Raw genomic sequence first — 22,030 nt, 5'->3', positions numbered from 1 at the left:
CCCACCGTTTATTCCCACACTCATTCACACCTACTAGCCAATAAGCTACCGAGAAGCGGCACCCCAGCGGCTGCAGGTTATTTAAGTCCTGTGGAGGGAACAGCAACAAAACACGGCAGTAACACCATGACAGCCATTTAATGAGCATCACTATACTTTAAGGACCAGATCCTAATTTCAGCCAGTCACTTCTGAGGCGACTGAACGAACAGAGATGAGACTGACCACGATGAAGCCGAGCGTCAGAACTTTAACCACTGATGAATGAAACAGTAGATTACAAAAGAACAGCTTTGAAAATGAAACGTAAGATTTCAAGAAATGTAATTGTTTAAATGTGACATTCAAAGGTTAGAAGAATGTATTCATCATTCTGACTCATTTTGTGGGTCTCTGCTGTTGATATGTAACTAATAAAAATTATAATGTGGATTATTATCCTTTAAATGATATGTTTTTCAAGGATTTTTTTCAGGAAAACATTAACATTCATAATGATTCTATGCATCGTTTGTGTTATGTGCATTAACAGATTATGTTCATGTTGCTGTCAGATAGTGGTAGTGAAATATTTCATTCTTAAGTAAATATTTTGTTGTTGAACGTGATTTGCTAACTTCACCTAGATGTCTCACCTTCACTTAGCGCCCTTGGCCATGTTGGTCCTAAAATGAGGTCTGGTACATTGTTGTCTAGAGGAAGTGGAATGAGTCTGACCAACACAAACCGCTCTGAAGTCAGTAGTACAGTATTTAACTGTTACATGACGGTAACAAGCACCTACATTGGTGAATAACCAATGTACTCTCTACTTTCTCACGCAAAGTTTCTCTCTCGCTACCTGGAAGATGCACCATTATTATAGTATCAATCCACCAAGGTGCAAACACACCTGCTTCCTAAAGGGAATGGGAGATGGCACCCATGATTAATTCAAGTGTCCCTATTTAGTCCATTTACAGATTTATAATCTTAATTTGGGCTCTACTGGAACTGGTTTACCCGCTGTAATGTTAAAACACATTTGTCTCCGACTGTTCACTGCTGCAGCAACTCTGTCTTCTGCTCAACTATTAAAAGTTGATTTGGACCTAATTCTTCTTAAAGTCTTTGTTAAAATAGAGCCCTCAGGTTCATATCATTATCATTATTATATGAGTCTCCTTTACTTTACAAACACAAACTGTAATCCAACTCCTTCCTCATCTACAGTACATTGTTCTGTGTTACTCTTATTTCGCTTTTCAGTTCAAACGCATCAAAAACAGATTTATTGAACATTTGCAGAAATGGATGACATAATACAACGACACATTAAAAGAAGCAATATGTATCTTTATTATACACTCTGTACATATTTTACAGTATAATACAGCAACAAATGCACGGTAACGCTACACAGTCAGGATTGCACGCTTTCAGAGTCAGGCCACAGTGGTCGGGTACCGTGGTAATGACACGTAACACTGAATGTACAGTAAGTACAACATAAATCTTTGGCTTCCTTTGGATATCAACACACTGGCATGGGTGCAAAGTTCGGACAAGAGGGGGGGCACTGGCAGCAAACTAGAAAGATAGAAGTATTGTTTTTTTGTGTGTGACTGGCGTGTTTCTATTCGGGTTCCCTCAGAAAGCTCCTCAAGTGTTGGTTCAGGAGATTGTATCCTGAAACCCCTGCTGGACTAAGACTTGCTCAGCCCTGAATCCTGTCGAAACGCCTCCCCTCACGTACACTGTGTGTGTCTTCGCATACAGAAATAATCTGTGCACACACGCGGTACGCGAGGAGACAACAGCGGTGAGAGCAAATTCTAATTCATTGCCTAATTGGCATCATTTCTCTCAGTCTATTAATTTGTGGCAAAATTAAACTAGTCCTCATTTCGCCCTGGTTGTTTGTAGGGAGTCAGCCCGCCTCTCTCCCGCCTCTCCTGATGATACGGAATCGCTCTCCTCCCGCCAGCATATGGCGGCGGCTGTTACAGCCTACAGAGCGTCGGCACAGGGAACAGAATACAGAGAGAAACTCAGAAGACGAAGATTGGATGAAAGATAGATGCGGGGGAAAGAGAGCATTAGAGACAGAGAGAGAGAAGGGAAGTGACACGGTGAGAGAGGGCGAGGGAGAGCGGAGCTGACAGAGAGATGGATGCAGGCGGGTCGTCGAGGTGAGGAGATGGTGTAATGATTAGATCGCAGATACCCTTGAGCCTTCCTCCCATCCCTCCTGCACACAGAAAAATCTGGAAGCTCGCTCTGAGGCAGATGAAGGCCTGCAGTTGTAAATGGCCCTGCTGTCAGGGTTCATCTGGGCGGAGGAGGGAGTGGATTACCGGAGTCTGCGATTAGAGGAGCCTACTCTGCCTCTCCAGTTCTCCCAGGATGGGAGAGAGACGTGTGCTGGATCGCGTTTGTGCCGCCGCCGACTTCCTAAAGATGTTATGAATCTAATGTCTGACTGAGACGGCAGAGGTTTTTAGGAAGCTCATCATCATCATCATTGTCATCATAAAACCTACTGGACATGAAGATCTTGGAATACCAGGACGGTCAGGATAGACATTGTGGTGACTAAATTATGTCAGAGATCATTTCAACCTGCAGATGAAACTCCTTCGGATAAACTGAACTTGTCTTCAAGGCGTCTTCTTACGGCGACTGCCTCTGCACACACTGTTCACCTCCTAATCAGATGATGTCATCTCCAAACTTTTGCAAGTTGAAGGTGACTGCCGGGAGAGGAGATGTGTTTAGGATGCCTCCATCTAGTGGTCACTCAATGACACTGCCGATGTAACAAAAAATGAAGGGAGCTATCACAATGCCAAAAGACATTAATATGATCCATTTGACACATTTCTTGACTGAGAACAAGAATATTTTTCACATGTCACATATTATAAAGGAATGGCGTGGCAGGATGTGGCAGGGGGTCATCAATCATTTTCAAATGTAATGGCTCCATTGAGTCCATACAAAAGCATGTCTTTACTACCAATTGTTACTGAGAATCAAAAAATATGTTTCCGGCACAACGCCCACCGGAGACTTGACGGGGTGGCACGAAGACACGAGAGGGGAGGATGAAGATGTGACGGGGGAGGACGAGAACATGTGAGAGGAGAAGGAGGATGTGAAGGTGGAGGATGATGTCTTTCAACGGTGACAGGGACCCGAGGACTGTTTCCAGAGGCTGGCTCCCCCTGTTAGCCACGTGATATTTCAACTCAAACAATATCTAAAACAACACTAAACCACGTTTTCACTTCTGCGGTGAAGTAGCTGCTGTCAACCGCCTCAGTGCATCAGTGACAGATATCATTAAAACATAAGTCTCCCATGAAACATTGAGACAAGGATGATTTTGTATGAGGAGAGAGGAGGAAAACGGGGAGTGTAGCCAAAGAGCAACGTCAAACTGATGCTACTGGAATCTTCAACGTATTGATGTGATCACAGAAACGGCTCTGCTGTATGTGGGACACGTGGACATTAGCACAGCCCTGTGATTGGCAGATTATCCTGTCAGAAGTAACTGCTGCCTTCTGACCACTGTGTGAACGGACATCATCAACCACATATTTTAAATAAAGGAGTGTAGTTTGTGTTACAGCAGAGACACATCGCTGCACAGCGCCAGCTGCTGCCGAGTCTGCATTCTCAGCCCCAGACGTCATCTGATCACAGCTTTGTGGCTGTGTACCCCGTGGCCTTATTCCGTCTGACTATACGTTGGTACCTGTAAAGGTATTAAATCCCTCTTTCACTCTGGATTAAGGAGACAGTGTGTGTGTGTATATGGGGAGTGAGGGTGGAGCACAGAGATGGGGGTGAGAGGGAGGACAGTGAGCTGGAAGCTGGGAAAGGTGGAGAGGGTTTCTGAAAACTTATTTCTTTTCTTTTGGATTGAACTGGTGAGATTTTACATTCCAAAATTTGATATCATTCTGGCCAAAAAACAATCTTCAAAATTGCCGATGTTCAGTGTTCTGCTCTGCCAAAGTTGTGTTCTTGGGAGGAAAAGAAACTAAAGAAGATGATGATATTGGTGAAGATGTTGCAAAAGAAGAAATCTGGCTGTACAACCTCTCCCGCACGTACAGTGCAGTATTGATCAATTCTGCAAGAATGCAATCAAACGGCATTGTATCCATCATATCTGCGGATGATGAAACAGAAACAAACAACTCAGGTAATGCTGAAAAAAGCGCAGACACGGACAAGGGAGGAAAAAGACAGAAGAATAAAAGTTTGTCTGTCTTTGTGCCTCATCTCTTTTCTTCTGTTTCATGTTACCGGGGCAGGTGGCTTGTTCCCCGACACTAATGCCTCCACAAACATAAACCCTCGGCGAATGGGCTCCTGTCAGGGCTGCCACTGATAAGAGAAGCGGATCGCTAACGGCCAAGACGACTGAAAACATGAGAGGCTGGGCTGCGGATAAAGAATGGAGGAGGTGGGAGGAGGAAAATAGGAACAACAGCGATCAATTGCTGGCACTGTGCAGCGATGCTATCCGACGCCATCCCTCTCTTAAATCTCCTGTGTGTGTGTGTGTGTGTGTGTGTGTGTGTGTGTGTGTGTGTGTGTGTGTGTGTGTGTGTGTGTGTGTGTGTGTGTGTGTGTGTGTGTGTGTGTGTGTGTGTGTGTGTGTGTGTGTGTGTGTGTGTGTGTGTGTGTGTGATCATGATGTGAAAGGGAGGAGGAGAGGTGGGTGGGGGGGGATGTTTGGATGTTTGAATCTGGGTCATGTAGTCATCAATAACCACCTGTATTAATGGAACAAACACACAGGCAAGGTCAGAACTGACTGAGTTCCATCAGACTGAGAAGCGGTTGAGAGGCATAAAAAAACTGTACAGTGTACAGGGTCTTTTTGACTCTATGACTATATTTCCACAGGGGGAGGTGGGATGGATGGATGAATGGATGGATTGATGGGTGGGTGGGTGCATGAATGGATGAGTGGCATTTGCGTTTGACAGCCTGGCGACGGCCGACTTGGCAAGCAGAAACAGGTGGGAGTTGGGGGGCTGTGGCTGGCTGGAGCAGAGAGAGGAGGAGAGCAAAGGGTGAATTATGGATGGACGCAGGAAGGAAGGGTGGGTGTCTGGCGAGGGCTTGTTTCCCCGCTGACAGGCAAGCTGCTTGTTGATGGAGTCACTTAGCCTCACGGAGCCGACCAGAAGTGATCGGGCCTCTTTGCGTCGGCAGCGAGGTGCATTCCTTTTCTCTCCCAAAGGCCTCTGGGATGGTCGTGGGCATCGGGGCTGGAGAGAGTGCAGCCGTAACACTGGAGCAGGCAGCAGTGCAGACGCACACTCCGTCACTTTGTCACTGTTGTGTGCTCAGTGCGCTTACTCCACTGCTGCCGTTCTTCTTCTATCACTCGGATTCCCTCGGTGAACCTTTCACTCCTCACCCTCCTCTACGTATGTGGATGGAAACCAGCCCACCTGAAGAGAGGGGGGGGGGGGGGGGGGGGGGGGGGCATCAGTCATCATAAAGGGCATGAATGAGCATCAGTTATTATTTACCATTTTCCCTCAGACTACCCATTGCTTTTTCTCATCAGTGTACCAGAATGCTTTCAGCAGCTGTTCACTATAGATGAAACCTCCAGTCACAAAAATAAAATAACAAAATTTAAAGGGCCAAACCAATATTAGTGTGCCCGCAAATCTTGTAATATCTATGATATCCACTCAACGGGAGCCTGGTATTTCATTTTCACTCCGACGGAGGTGTAGCCCCATCGAAGAGACACACGCCGAATGTTTTTCCAGCCAGTTGTGCCGGTTGTTTTTCCTTGTTGAAGGCGCTTAAGAGACAGAAACAGCACTCGAAACACCCTACACACACTGTTTAGTTTTCTCCAGAGCCACATCAACACACACATCAGGCTCGGTAAAGGAGAAAAGCCTCTTCATTTACCACAGCTGTTCACAAAACACACTCACAGCACAGACGCATTACTGAGGTCTGCAGCGCACACACACACACATGCACACACGCACAGACTCTGAGTGGGATTCAGAATACTTCCCTGCATTCAGAACCAGGATCATCTCAGTGCTGTATGCCTGATTACAGAGCGCCCTTGGAAGAATTCATTTGCTTCAGTGACTTAAATACAGAAATGTTTTAATCTTATACCAAGTGAGAATGTGGGGGAAGTCAAAACTTGGGCTAAATCGGAAATCCCTGGTACCTGTAGCCGAGTCTTTCTTCTCCAGTGCAGCCAAAAGGAGAACTAATGTAACACAAAGCGACTGTAGATAGCCTTAATTTACGGGCTTTATTTCCTTTTTTTAAGTGGAAGCCAAAATCAGTCCTGAGAGGAGACTTTTTCTTCTCGGTTAGAGGGGCTGTGTGTCCCTGGCATCTAAAGGCTGCCACTCACCCTGCCGTTGACCTCGCCCCTCCACCAGCCGTTGGCCCCCGACTTTGTGTAGATCTTAACCACGTCGCCCTCCTGCAGCGAGAGCTCCCGGGTGTCGCGCGAGCTGAAGTCGTACCGCGCTATCGCCACACCGATCACTTTGGGAGTAAACACTGGAGAAGGAGAAGGAGGGTGTGCAAAAAGATAAGAAGGTTTATGATTTGGTTTAAAGACATTGAAAAAAGAAAATCACTTTCAGCATCAGCGCATACTCACATTACATCACATTTACAAAGACCCCGCTGATATGTGATGTATGAGATTCTCACTGACACACTTGCAAAGTGGTCTGCTGTCATTCCCATACTTTAAATGATCAGATATGATTATGATTTGAGCCAGCTACTCACATCACTAAATTAAAACAGGTTGCAGAAACTAGTTCTGTCGTGGACATTAGTTGTTGCTAATTACATATTTAGACACATGTGTAAGACAATAGTTACGCTACAGGTTTCCAATAATTGATTTACGCGCCATGAATGATTTTTACCCACGAAATTTAGCAACGGATTAAGAAAATGCCGGCGCTTGTGCAAAGCGGTTTATTTGGTCTAAAAAAAGAGAAATCACGTACACAGGAATGAATTTTCTGTCTGTGTTCGTGCTCTGTCCTAGAAGTGGCTCATTCTCTTGCATCAGATGAAAAAGAGAAGAAGGATCCAGTTGCTATAGGGACTTGTAGTGTGTGTGTGTGTGTGTGTGTGTGTGTGTGTGTCAGACAGTGGTATAAGAGACAGATGTGGCGAGCTAGTGCCACCCTGCTCCTCTTTCTGCAGTCAGGTGGATCCGACTGGGCTAAGCTCACAGGTGGGAAAATCAAATATAAGACCTCTACAACCAGGCCGTGGATATAGAATATCTACCATGAAGGAGATCTGTGTCTGGACATGTCCAAGTGCACACCGGACACAAATGCCTTTGAAAACATCTCGAACCCATTGGAACTGACATGCATAAATGTACACGTACAGGCACAAACTCACGTACAGTACACACATGCATTACGTAAACAGTCCCTACTCTACACACTGGATGACACCTATGTGCACACAACTATGGAAGAGGTGAGATGGTAGATGGTGTGAAAGCACTGAGACACAGCCAGCATGCTAAGCAGCCTTCGACTTGAAAGCAAAGGGATAAAGAAATACGGCAACAGAGAGCAGGCAGAGAGAGAGAGAAGCGATACCTGTACCTGACCAGAAGGGAGCAGAGGAAGGAGGTACAAAGCTGTAGCCGGCAGGAGTTACAAAAGAGAGGCCGCAGAGCAATGGGGCTATGGCGGGGCGGGGCAGGCCAGGCAGGGAGCGGAGAGGTGCGAGAAGGGGGGAGGCCAGGGATGGGGAGATGGAGGGAGGAGAGAAAAGCAAAGGAGAACAAAATAAAACAGTTTTTTTTTTTCTTTAAATCCCAAATCCCAACTTTGTTCTTTTTTCATAAGGTACAAAGAACACAGTCACAGTTTGATAAAGAATAAATGACGACAGGCACAGGAGGAGCTCTGGTAGCAGCTCTTCCTCTGATGTTCAGTGGATAATTCATCGCTGCCCCAGAAAGTATTTACAGTGATCGGCCAAACGCTGTGATTGCAAATCAAAATGTTTTTTCTCTGTCTGTCTGGTTAAAAACTAGAATTGCCAGTATTGACAGACTCTTACTTGCATGCCCTGTTGGTTTGAAACCTTAATACAAAACCTAAATCTATTATAAATGAAGAAAAAAAAATACCCTTGGCAATTAAATATATCTTAAGCATTGTAAACCTTATTTAATTTACACAAATCTTACTAAATTAATAAAAGGTAAATCATTAATCTAAATGTAATGTGTTCTGGTGCTGGAAACTGAACAGAAAAATCATCCGTCGGTCCCCTGAACAAATTCACACCACTGCTAAGATTCATTTAAAACATGCAGCGATGACACACATTGTCTCCAATTTGCTGGAAGGATGTCTACATCATTAATGGGGGGCAACATCTTCACTTGTGTATTTAATTGGGAGAAACATCCAGTGTGCTCACAATTACTGCAGAGGGAATAGATATCAGTTTGCATATTCATAGAAACGATCATCCAGCTGTAATACAACCGCAGTGTGTCAACAGTGCAGATTTCTCTACTTTTGAAGATTAACTGTGCGTCAACCTTGCACACAGCTCCAGAGATAACCCAGCGCATTTGTATTTTTAACCATCCTCCGGACGTTGTACCGGCAGAGACGGACAGAAGCTGCAGGCAATTGATCCCAGCAATGTCTTGGAGCCGGCAGAGTTGGTGCCTTGCTCTCGGTAACAGACCCTTTAACACTGACAGTATCACCTCTGCCTTTATGGATACATTTGTCTCCATTGGGTTGTTCTGGAATGTAAACATAGCCGATATGGCACAAGTACAGTCGTGAGAAGACGCTGATGCTAAAAATGGTTGTATGCCGTCGCAGTGCTGCTGAAAAAGAAACAGACTAGAGTTGACTACCAAAGTAGTTTAGGCTTAATGGACGCCAAAGAGTCGGACCAGGAAAGTTCAACTGCAGCGAACGACACAGATGGAAACCTGATGTGGAAACTAATATGCTATACTATACAGTGTTAACTATCTAAATGATGGAGCCAAGTCCATTATATTGACAGATGTGAGGAATCAGGGTGGTCAATAAAACAACTACAAAGACACGTGAGGGGCCGACCCGGTAGGGAGCACACCACATAGGCACAAGTGCCCTGAGCGGTGACTAAAATATCCCAACGAATACGACAAAAGAGACGGACAAAGAAACAACATAGCAGCTTTTTGTCAATATTATTTCCTTTTTTTCTAAAATGAAGTACAACATTTTTTTAAATTATGACCAAAGCACAATTTTACCATTGCCAATACTTGTGAGTGTTAACACATTTACTTTAAAACTGTGCCTCAGTCCAGCAGCCCATTCAAAAGTCCCTGAGCCCACCCTCGCACAGGAGACGATATCTCAGCCACCGGGAATAGAAAAACCTAATCCCCGCAAAGGCAGATAAATGCACAAACTTTTTGAAAAATGTGCCGCTCCCAACAATACTGCTGGCAAGTTAGCAGGCAGGGATTATTGATATGCTGTGAGGGGAGCAGAGCACCAGTGGTTTTTGAAAATGAATACTAATCAGCGCACTGAGAGACAGCTCAGCAACCCCTAATGGTGTCTAGGTATGAGCACGAAGAGGGATCACCCTCCACTTCAAACAGCCACCAATACACCAGCTGCATTTTACATGCTTCATTTCTGCTAAACCCCTGATTTACGGACCACGGCACAATACACAATGTGAACTGGTTGACTAATACAGGAGACCGAGGACACGCATACACACCCGTTGTGTCATTTCACAAAAGACTTCCCGTCCAATCAGCGACAACAGCAACATGCTGTTAGGTGAGACTGCTCCATGGACATGTAATCATTTATATTTTTGGGATCACGCTGGTACGGTTGTAGTCGTTGGCGTATTGGATAAACACGATCAGTCAAACAGTCTTACCTTCTGCGAAACACAAAACAAAGCCTGAACACTAATTAGCAGTCTTCCAGCAGGATGGAAATCAAAACAAGAGAGTCGTTTAAAAGGAGAAAGAGGGAAAATGAAGTCTGCACGCTGGGAGGAGGCTGCCCAAAAGACACCAAGGAACCAAACCGATTTGGACCGGAGCCGACTGGACTTGTGCTGTGGAGCTGAGTGTGAACAACAGGCCTCACACATCTCTGTGCGATCTGTTCACTTCTTCTCCCGCTTGGAACGTGACCGTCAGTGTGATCGTTTATTTTATTTATTTTTTTTTCAATTGCACACAGTGGCATACAAGGTTCAAATGAAACCACATTTTGCCACTGATTGTTACAACTCATAGACTTCCCACCGACCAACTGACGTGCATTGCCGCCTTGCCTGGCTCTCACACTGGGTTACATGCCTTTTCTTTTTGTACTCTGGCATTGCTTGAAACATTCAGCGTATGCGGCAAACAGCACTGCCTGCTTCGGTTTTGCAGGTGGCAGACAATCAAATGTTCGTAAAAGCTCTCAAGTGTTTTTTTGAAAGTTGCTCCCGTGTGACCAAGCCAACGAAACGAAGGATGAAAGCGATTTATCCATCATGGTTCATCTAAAGGAACTACAGCTTTGACAAAGCTCCGCCGTTTCATCTGTTGCTTCGTCGTCATACGTCTCGTTAAAATCTCAGTTCAAAGTTACACACCTGTTCAATTCCAAGTTACTGGACAGTGTTCCCTCTCATTCAGCCCTGATGGACAACATCTCTAACATCTGAATGTTTGGAGGAGGAACTATTTGAGCTGAGGTGATCAAAGCTGCAGAGTTAAGAAGGAACAACTGCTCATCAGTACACTGCCGCTTCAAAGACACGCAAAAGTTGCGCTGCCCAGAAGATGTCGGGGACAGGTGATTGAGCTCATATTCTCATACATGGGGAAAAGATCAGCACAACATCGACACAAGACGACAGTTGTCAAGCAACTTTGTACATTGGTGTCGCTGAAAATGTTTCGAGTATGAAATGATGAGCTGCAGCTGAGGTTCTGCTTTCATTATCACTATCATGTACTGAACACTAAAATTATGAACAAAATTACTGCATCAGTTGAATAAACGAACAGTTCGACGGAATTTGAATTTGCTGCAACAGCCCCAAGGTACAAAAAATGGACTAGTCAGATTGTAAATTGCCTTTGCTGATCGAAGGTCCTACCAGATGATGTCACCCCCCTGAAACTGAGATCAATCTGATCCTCAGTCAACGTCCAGAGAGGGTTATCAAATCTAATAACACGCTTAGTGGATTTCTCCGACCTCTGCTTGACAGGCGAGTCGAAAACAATTAATATCAGAGGAGACTGAACCGTTTTTAACAACAAAAATGGAGGCAGCTCTTTTAAGGCTGCGAGGACGCTCCCCAGTGAATCACAGCAGAGTGAGAGCTGGGAAGGACGAGAAGGAGGAGAGCAGAGCTGGAAACGGCCCAGGTTACAGGTAGACAGGAGCACGAACGATCAGCTGAGGCTGATCAGTGATAACTAAGGTGTCCGAAATGTGAGGTGTAGGATGTCCCGGCCAGAGCTGAAGCAATTAATCAATGAATTAATATCAATGTCAATCAACAGTGCTGAATGAATAAGTACAAATGATAAAAGCATTTGTTTCCAGCTACTCCAATGTTCTGCTTTGGGTGTGGGACTGCTGGGGGCACGAATGAATCAGTCTGAAGATTTCTTAGTTTTTCTGTGTAAATATTTTGGACATTTTAGACAAAACAAGTTGATCAATGAAATGAATAATAGATAACTTGATAATGAAACCAAACGTTGCTTGAGGCCCCTTGTCATGGCCAAACTACGATAATGGGAATTTGAAGGCTCCCTCTGAAGTTTTCTGGTAAACAGAACTAATTATATTCACATTCTTTTATTAGAGTAGTAGTGGGAGCCAGTCACAAAAACATTTGTGTTCAAAACCTCTGCAGGCAGCTTTTCAGTGCAGGCTGCCCCTCATGTCGACAAGTCAAAATCAGAGCACTAACCTGAACTAAGAAAGTCGTACATGGACCAAAATAATCTATTTAACTGACTATTGCAAAAAACTGTACTGTCTGTAATTTAGCTGGGATGACGTTCAAGCATAAAGGAGGATATCAAAAAACATATGATCTTAAAACATCAAAATCTACAACATTCAAACTCTCAGTATCTGAAATGCAGTTGTAGCAGTTTCATTTGAAGAGATGTGTCATGTTAGCAGGCTTTTATTTTTGCTTGCTGCTCAGTGTTTTTTAATCCATCAATCTTTTCTACACTGTCAGCTTTTGCATTATCAATCCTGCGGTGGATTGCTTCTCGATTTAAAAAACTCTTCAGGTCTACTCACTGTTGCCACCCGACCGGTTGAGGCGGTGCACAGCAGCGTTCTCCGGGTCCCGGTAAGGAAACTGCAGCGTGGTGTCCAGACTCCTAAAGCCTTCTCTCAGGGAGTGGTGTTTGTAATATTCAATCAGCTCCTGGACGGCACACACACACACACACACACACACACACGCACACATAGACAGTTAACTGAATTTGTGCTTAAAACAAAAAAAAAACAACAACAACAAATAACTGATTATTTATTATTTTTCCAATTCTTGTGACAGAAACAGTTAACAAACTGTATGTTTCATAGAAATGTTTCCTGAACACACTGTCCAATCTTGAATAGTCTGCTTCAAAACTGTATCTTATTATTACCACAGCACCTGTTGCTGTGATGTTCTGTTATGTTAAAACAATCATCTGGTGCATTATAAGATTATTATAGGTTGAAGTTATTACACAACCACATTAGACAGAGCTTTTGATCAGGTTTTCTGCCTCTGTAAAATGCATTTGAAACCAACATGTTATAAAACTACTGCTCTGACATTCATTGGTATTCAGTTATTATCCTCCAGAACATGTTTTAAGCCAATCTGAGATGCAGAAAATACAGAACTGGCATGTATAAGACTAGAGAACCTTTCCAATATGCACTGGACTTATCTGTAATGCTCGAGCCCTCAGGCCAGTATAAACACATCTCTAATCATGGCTATTTTTGTGCACACAGCTAAAATAAAATTCAGCTTTTGACACTTCATTAAGCGAACGCAATGATTTATTTATGAACTGCAGTGGTGGAATTTGAAAAAAAAGAAAAAAGAAAAAGAAAACAGGCGGAAAAACTCACTAATATGCTCCTGAACTTCTTGTTCTCTGCGATGTAGAAGCAGCCCTCCTTGGTCAGGATCTTTATGTGCTTCACGTCGTTGTTGTACCTGTGAACCATTGAATAAGTTATGAGTGTAATTTCCTTCTCTGATCACCGCCATCGATCGGTGGCCGGCCCCTGGCTGCCGCGGTGAGCACAGCGGTTGCTGTAATGCATAGGCTCCCAAAGGTTTGTGACACATGAATGATGGGTTGTCAGCAGAAAATGTGTGTGTGTGTGTGTGTGTAAGCTTGCATCAACAGATGGGACTGGAGGAATAAAAGCTGAGGAAAATGCAGTATTTCTGTCATTCAGTGTTGATTTATCAGGATTGTCTCATTTACCACCAGTCAGCAGGCTACAATATTATTATGTCACTTATTATGTCAATGTGTCAGGATCTGATTTGTAATTATCAAGCTAGTCAGACGGCATGTTTGTCACCACATCATAAAACTGAACACAAGAAAAAAGCATAATGTTGCGTGAAGATGTCTAGATTTGAGAGATGGATACTGAAGAGTTGCACATTTTCAGGTTATTTTTGGAAAATAAAAATTCTCTAGTGCGTGTGGCCAGAGTTTCCCAAGGAAGTTTGTACAGAGCTGTGGTCTCTAGGCTATGTGAACACAATCCTCAAACGTCCTCTGCCTGCTCTGCTGAGAGAAAGAGGATTCCCCTTTGTGAGTAATACATGAGTGTTGTTCCAAAAGCTACAAAGGCTTCTCTTTCTACCCAGCCTCCCTCTTTTATGAATAACTCTAAAGGCAGTCATCCTTTTCCGTGAGGAGAAAAGGGGCCGATAAAAGGGTTAAATTAAGTTTAAAGGAGTGTTTACATTGGTCACAGACGTTTGCTTGCTCCTCGTGGAAGGTGCGTGAGACAACTGGTTTCCTTTCCCTGCCCGTATTGACAATTCATCTTGAGTACAGAGATGAGTTGGAAGCATTGGTAATGTCACACACACACGCTGAGTCAATTCCTCGTTATATGCTGCTGATTGTCGTATATCTCCGAGTTACATCTGGTCAATACTGTGGTTTGGCTGAAGGCACTGAAGACCAATACATCGCGATGACAGTCGATAGCTGAATCTGAAGAGCGTAGGGATACTTCTCTCTCCACAAGTATCTGAAATGTTTATTTTCTTGCTGTCACCGCTTATTTTTTTTTTAACATTAACAGACATTAAAACACAACAAATCTTCATAAAAATGCATTTAATTAAACAAGACAGACATGTTTTTGTTTCTACACAGACAGAAATGAACTAAAGTTGTTCAGACTCTTGTAAATGTGATGTTTACTTGTCCCTTGGCTTGGGAAATTCAATCTTTGATGGCAAGAATCTTTGATTTTGAGCATATGATGTAACTCATGAATTATAATCCCTGCTGATGGAAGGATGTTTGTTTGTTAAAATCAGCATCAACATGTGAATGCATCTGTGACAGAGTTAGGATCTTTACTGAATGACTGCATGCTCAGGGTTAACTTACTTTATGCTGATGGCGTACTCTGTGTACTCTCTGCTGCGATGGCGGACCAGGTAGGTGCTGTTGACCCTGTTGATGAGCTCTGCTTCTGCCTGGAGCCTCTCCATGGGCCCTGCAAACCTACAACCCAGCAGGGAAAAAAAATACCATTGAGGAGGAAAAGGAGAAAAGAAGAGAAAAGAACCTGACCACCTGAAAACTCATTGTGCGAACAATGTCTCCTCACTGCTGATCACGCTGTAAAATCCAAGTGCTACTTCCTGGTTGGTTTAGCTGTTTAAGGGCATTAATGAATAGATTTGTTTGTAATGGAGCAAAATGTGTTTCCTCTCCCCCCGGAGCTGGAGATCAGGTCTTGTTGGGCGAATTTACATCTGCGTTTAATGAGCTTTTTATTACATCCATTAACTTGCACTTTCTTTCTGACATACATTCAGGGCGAGGAAGCTGTTTGGCGAACATACCAGGGTTGAGACGAGTAATCCACAGGCTTCGGGACCTGGAGGAAAGAGTACAGATGGTCATGTGATATTGTTTTTGTTGTATGTTATTTTCAAGACACGTTCCCACTCATTCGACATCGGTATAACTCACACCCCTGCAGTTACATCCTGTGCTTGGCACCAGTTCTGCAGAACTCTGCTCAACATCAATAAAACAGCTAATTGCTCGTCTTATCTTTACGACACTGGGACATGGTGATTACACTCTGTTTCTTATTGGTGGCCTCATATTTGTGAAGCAGCTGGACGGAGTCTGAGTTACAGTTCATCAAATGGAACATGACAAGCCAGTGGTTAAGGAGATGTACTGTGTATGAAGGGGAAACACACCCTCTCTCTACTTCAGCTCGCACAATAGAAAATATTGCTTGTTCCTCACAAGATATGCTTTGTTCTTTGCTTCTTATTGATAAATTGAATTCGAGAATAAACCACGTTTATCTCATAAAACCAGCCAAGTTCCTTGTCCTAGGACCATTAAAAAAATACCTTAGGGCTTTAGTTTTCCTTCCGTGCCAGGCAAAATGGCTCACCCCTTCTCAGAAATTCCCAATCATGTCACTGAACTGCTAGTAAACACACGTGGCCCAGTATTAGCTGCCACCGCAGGCCAAGAAGGAAGGCGTAGAAGGAAGTGCTGCTTACACATGGGCAAGGCTTCACGGCGTCGCTTGGAAAGAAGCCAGCCTCTTTCGTCGACAGGATTCTGCCCTGAAACCACAGAGAAATAACTGTGTTATGTACATCTGGCTGACTCTGTCTCCATAATTCAGGAACAATTAGCGTGTAACACAGAGCAGTGCAAATGTACAAGCCCCAGTTAACTGTTGTTGGAAGAAACGCTGGCAGGAAGAGAGAAAGAGGATGAGTTCCTCCCGTGGTGAAGCTCAGCTCCTTGATTTATCAACACTGGTGAAAGTCGGACCACATAATTAGGGGTTTTCTGGAGGCCATAGTGTAGTTACCTCTTCCTGACCCAGGCGCAGGCACCATGGGTTGATGATACTGTGTCAAAATGTTTGATTCATATGAGATGATAAGCCATGGGGATTGTGTTTTACATGTTATTAATACCTTGAAGGGAAAATGTAAAAAGAACAAAAACATTACATTGAAATTTAATATGAAACAGATTGCTTTACTAGTGTTTCGTGTTGTCTTGATTCTGAACTCATAAGACACTGAACTGTAGTTGACTTGGATTTATTTATTTAAATTTAAATTCCTTGTTAAGATCGTATCTTCCGAGTGCATCTTTGCCTCAGTTAATTTAATTTTGTTCCGTTTCCTGTGAAAGTCCCTTTATGCGTGTTGCGTCGCTTCCTTTTCCCAAGTTTTGTTTCTGTTCACTATACTTTTCCTGTGTCTCCTGCCCCTGTGATTGCCTGCACCTGTCCCTAATGTGTCTCACCTGTGTCTCATCACCTGTGATTGTCTGCACCTGCTCCTAATGTGTCTCACCTGTGTCTCATCACCTTTGATTGTCTGCACCTGATCCTAATGTGTCTCACCTGTGTCTCATCACCTGTGATAGTCTGCACCTGATCCTAATGTGTCTCATCTCCTGTGTGTCTATTTAGTCTCTGTGCTTCCCTTTGTCTCAGTCAGTTCGTCTGCTCCAGTCTGTTCCTGTTCCCAGCCTGTTTTTTTGTCAGCCTGTTATGATTCTGGTCCTGTTTTGTTTGCTTTGTTATTTTTTTCCTTCCTAAGTTTTAACCATTCGTTCCTTTGCCTGAGTTGGAGTCTTTTCACCCCACTCTGCATCTGGGTCCTGTTCCCACACCTCCTTAACATATACTGTATCAGTGTGAACTATAGGTTGGCTGTGCATTTTATGTTAAATTACTTTTTTTTTTCCCATTTGTCCATGCGTCCTCACGCTATGGCTTTTTTTAAATTAAAGTTCAACTGCCTACAATTGACTTACTGCCATTTCATTAAGTGCTGTGGTATAGAAATGTGCAAAATGAGCGTTTGTAGCTCAACAAATTCAGTCCTTTCAAAAATACACTGATCATTAGTGGAATATGTACACTAAAAAATAATAACAACCAAAAGTATTTTTAAAGTTTAGAAATGGAAGAAGCTTGTCCTGCATGAGGGCCATTTTTCAAACCCGCCTTTGCGTCTACAAAGGTCAGCACACACTGGCAAACTACTGCAAACAGGCAGATCAGATCCACACATGAATGGAACAGACCCCTTCATATATAAGCCACCTGACCTGAGGCCAATCGAGTGTGCCCCATGATGGCGGTGTGGGGGAGCACAGCCTAAGGTGGCATGAAAAAAGGTTTCAAATGAATACACATTAATAAGACTGCACTCAGAGCAGAAAGCAGACGGCATGCTTTCAGTGGATTATGTTTCCTTCTGCTCAGACCCACTCGTGGGCAGAGGATCACACTGATCACGCATCTCCGGAACCTGGCGTGTTTTCTCACAGCATGGAATTTCACCACTGATTGTCTAAACATTTTAATGGTATATTAAACCTTGCATTTGTAATGACGTGCAGAATAGTGGTCAACCATGACACTAATGTCCTTAGTTAAGGAATCTTAGAGGATTTTCTTTCTCTTTTTACGTCTGTTAAGCACTTTACTTATAAAGCACCTTTTAAAAAAACAGATACATAAAGTTTTTTATTCTTATTATGTTGTTATTTATAGTTAACAGAACTATCATCCAGCAGCTGCAGCACCAGCGGCCTGTATATCAGGGTTTGGTCCGAGCTGTTCCGAGACCCCTTGTACGTGTCACACATATATTGAAGGAAACAGTGGACGGAGGATTGAGGGATGTGTGCGAGTCCATTTTAAGCCCATTTTGCCTCCCGTGCGGTCACCACCATCACATCCCTGCTGCCCCGGGACTCGTTATCAGTGCCAGTGGGAAGTCGACTTTTCTGCTGCATCTTTGCTAAGAGTGTGATAATGATTATGGCTGCTAACACTGACAGAGTGAACAGATGGCTGCTGTTGAATGAAATGAAATTACAGTGATCGATTATATTTGTCACGCACGCCCAGAACTGAAATGATTACGCTCTGCTGGCTACAAATGGGATGGATATTGAATGTTTGCTGACTGCAGGGCTGTTGCTGTTGCCGGTTAAGCTTTTACACAGAGTTAATTGAATTTTCTTTTCCAATTTTATCTGTTTTGTATTAAATATTGTGAGATTTGTTGGTCTCCTTGACATGACATGTCCGTGTACAATACAGCAGATACTCATGTTAGTACAGTGCCCTTTTCAGGCCTCTGGTAAAATCATGTTCTAATTATATTCTCTATTATTATTCTCTATTATTAATTGTAATTATATTACATTCTCTCACACAAACCGAGTGACCACCACACATGGATGCATCATATTTTCAGAAAGCAGCTTATGTCTCTTGCAGCATGTATTTTTTTCACATAATTGCTTCCAAAAACAAACAAACAAACCTCTCCAGAGTGTGGGAGTTTTACTTCCTTATGAGAAGTGCTGAGCTGTGTAGAACAGTATGTGGGTGTATACAGGTTACGGAGAATATTCATTTGCACATGCAGCTTGTTAGTGAGGACTAACACAAGTCACGTTCAGTATGACATCTACATAAAGATATATATCTTTAACTGATGAGGGAGTTCATACACAGGACAACAGTGCAGAATCTGTGTGATAAAAAAGTTGACGTATAAAGTAAAGGCATCATTCTGTTTTTTAGATTCACTAACGGTGGAGGACGTGAGATCTTTAAATACTGTAGGTCATGTGTTGGTCTTGTAAAACGTGTGATGAAGAGCGAGAGAGTGTGACGTCTGACCTGCCACCAGGGGCTGTGAAGGTCGGCGCAGATTAATTCGATGATGTCACCCGCCTGGATGCTGAGCGCTGGGCCAGACGTGGGGCTCGGCACACCAAAGTAGTTCCTGATCACCTGCATCTTGGGCAGACCTGCGAGAGGGACAGAGTTAGTGCCACGCTTACTTCACAACAACACTGCTGAGGCAGCACTTCTAGTATTACGAGAGAGAAACAGGAGTCTGAGGCAGGTCTACAGTCTGAACTCATTATTCTGCTAATTGGAAATAAGTTCATTAAAAGTTCTGACTTTTAGGTGCTGACAGTTTTGTGTTATAGATAGATTTTCTTTTTTCTTTCAAATATCTACATTATGTCCCATTTTATCTATTCTTCTATGGGCTTTGTATTTGAGCTGAAGGACTTTGTACAACAACAGAAACATGAGCAGCAGTATGAGTAGAATAATCTAGTTCTGCGAATGCGCGTGCGTGCGTGCGTGAGAGACCTGGGGTATAAAAATGCATGTCTGTCATTCTAAAGACGTGTGTTTGCTCTACTAAACTATGTATGGCCCCATTATAGGTGGTAATGAGAGGGAGTACATGTGTACACACACACACACACACACACACAAACACACCCCTCGTCGCCAGTGTGCTGCCCTTGCAAATTATTTTATCATTATCATGTTACAGATAGCACTGTGGTTGTTATCAGGCTTGTAGATGAACGATAAGCGCGAGTGAGTTACAGTGGGGATGCTGTTTACTGCTGCACAATGCGCTCAATCAACGTCAGTACTGAGATTTGATGAAAACATTTGCAATAAAGAAAAGGAGTCATATCAATCCGTTGTCTTCCAGTGTACAATGGTAATGTCCGTCTTTGGATGCGCAGATATATGCATATCATCCTCCTTAGTCTAGATTACATTTCACACGCATACAAGGACTAATGAATATCAATTGCTCCACAGCTTATAGATTTCACTGTAGCAAGGGGTTTGCACTGATACTAAAGGAAGTACATTTTAATCAAGCTGAACCTGTTTGATGGAATGACCTGCACTCTGATTTTCAACGTCCCATTATTTACCAAGAAATCACTTAAATTTGAATTATAATATCTCTGTTATGAAGCACATACCGATGCCAAATGAACGCTAGACACACTGCATGGCATGGTGATAGTTTTGTGCAGGAATACAATAAGAGAAAAAGCAATCCAAGCGAGGGCAAGAAGAGAAGCCTGAGGGTTAAGGAAAATTATAGACAAGTCAACAACATTGTACTGAGACCTAGGCATTTACAGCCGCCCCTGCTTCTCTTTCAGGGTCTGCTCCAGCACTATAGCACTGACGCAGCCTGACATGTGCTAGCCTGCCTGAATGGGACTTCTAAAGACACGGTGCCATGGAGAATTGAGTCCTGGGAGCTTGAATTGCTATCCACAAGGAAAAGCCATGTGTTAACGCAGCTCTGAAAAGAGACAAAGAGAGCAGCATCGGAATACTATGAAATGCCCAGAGCTGGGGCAATCAAACGCCTATTGATTTTTAATGCATCTTCAGTCAGGAATGATTTTCTGCAGCATAATGGATGGAGGGGTGGAAAATGGGTTCTGAAGCCAGGTTTATGAGCGATTAAAGGCACGTGCGTGTGCCAGCACACACACCTGGAAAGATGTTGTATGTTAGTCATATTCTGTAGGAGAAAGAAAAGGAGACAAAAAGCAACAGAGGGAGGGAAACAGAAGTAGTGCATTTACTGTACACATTTTTTTTAATGTAACTGTCTACCTGAGCCTTTCATAGTCATGGGTTGAGGCTCAGCTGCGATGATGAAAAACGAGTTAAGAGCCAACAGGTTCACCTTCCTCTCTGACTGAGCGAGGTTACCTCAGATACAAGGGGAAAAAAATCTGACTCCCTGACAGTGGCAGTCAGAAAAACCTATACTGCCAATCCTGACAAACAACCTGGAACGGGAACGTTTTGTACTTTCCCTGCTTGATTTTGTTCAAATGGGGAAAAAATAATTGCTGTCTAATTAACTGTGCCACAAAAACAACTAGTCTAATGAGCAGCAGTTTCTCAACATTTACAGTGAGAGAAAAGAGGCAACAGAGGAGGGAAAGAAGATGACGTGTGCGAGGAGGGAGGATATCTGGTGTGGTGATGTGTTCTCAATTCCTCACCTGGATCTCGATCTTTGCCCTGGAAAAACAAACCGAGACGGTCAGACAAAGGCATGGGCATGCACGAGCAAAACACATATGCACATGTGGTGCATGGCTAAAAAAACTAATATACAAAGTCTGTGCAACCTCCAAGCTTTTCCAATCGCTCTTATTCTACTAAACTAATTGTTAGGTTGTTGCAGTGTGGTGAGTATGTTCAAACACAGAACCTTGTGCTGTGAATATAACCACCTACTGCTGCACACACAGAATTCATACTCTAACCCCGGCCCTGCCATCTCCCATTCGCAGGCCACATGCAGCGAGTGCTGGCATGGACGACACCCCGCAACACATTAAAACCTGCATCACATGCACTGATGCTGCAGGAACACTGCGGTGTCCTGTGTGCAGTGAAACTGATGTGGCAAGGTTTTTCAAGCATGTTGGTGAGGATGAAAAACTGCCTGTTGCCAATATTTCAACTATCAGCCTTACTACTGATTTAAATAATAACAACGATAAAAGACATCTGTGTGAGGATTGGATTAGAGCAGTTTTCATTGGTTACAACACAGCACCTGACACCAGAAATAAACTCAGGGCTTTATTGCGAGAAGGTTTTTGCTGATGAGATGGGATGCTTGCATCAACATCTTGCATACAATACTGCAGGTTCAGCACAGTTATTGGCATACTAAAGTGTAAAAGCCCAGTGTAATTTCCAGTGTGGGGATGGTCTAGCAGCAAAACAGAGCAGTCTCAGAAGCTGCAGAGACAACTCAGGGTGAATCTGCAAAAACACTCTTTTTCTGGCACCAGGTGGGCTGCAGCAAG

General features: G+C 43.5%; 1 protein-coding gene across 2 annotated transcripts in view; it reads right to left on the bottom strand.

The window, feature by feature from the left end:
- Window positions 1-1,314: 1,314 nt before the first annotated feature.
- The window catches only part of LOC118291010 (guanine nucleotide exchange factor VAV3), a 72,912-nt gene continuing 52,196 nt past the window's right edge, over window positions 1,315-22,030 (bottom strand). The window contains exons 19-27 of one of the 2 annotated variants that reach the window (XM_035618864.2): window positions 21,212-21,230; window positions 19,035-19,165; window positions 15,865-15,930; window positions 15,181-15,215; window positions 14,720-14,836; window positions 13,200-13,287; window positions 12,363-12,492; window positions 6,407-6,558; window positions 1,315-5,459 (exon numbers count right to left, since the gene is read on the bottom strand). In XM_035618864.2, coding sequence (XP_035474757.1) covers window positions 5,415-5,459; window positions 6,407-6,558; window positions 12,363-12,492; window positions 13,200-13,287; window positions 14,720-14,836; window positions 15,181-15,215; window positions 15,865-15,930; window positions 19,035-19,165; window positions 21,212-21,230 — 783 coding nt within the window. In that variant the 3' untranslated portion in view covers window positions 1,315-5,414. The other variant, XM_035618865.2, reaches the window with a different exon arrangement.

Source organism: Scophthalmus maximus, chromosome 21 (assembly GCF_022379125.1).
Source record: "Scophthalmus maximus strain ysfricsl-2021 chromosome 21, ASM2237912v1, whole genome shotgun sequence".
Classification (NCBI taxonomy): Eukaryota; Metazoa; Chordata; class Actinopteri; order Pleuronectiformes; family Scophthalmidae; genus Scophthalmus; species Scophthalmus maximus.
This window is presented reverse-complemented; position numbering and strand designations above follow the sequence as displayed.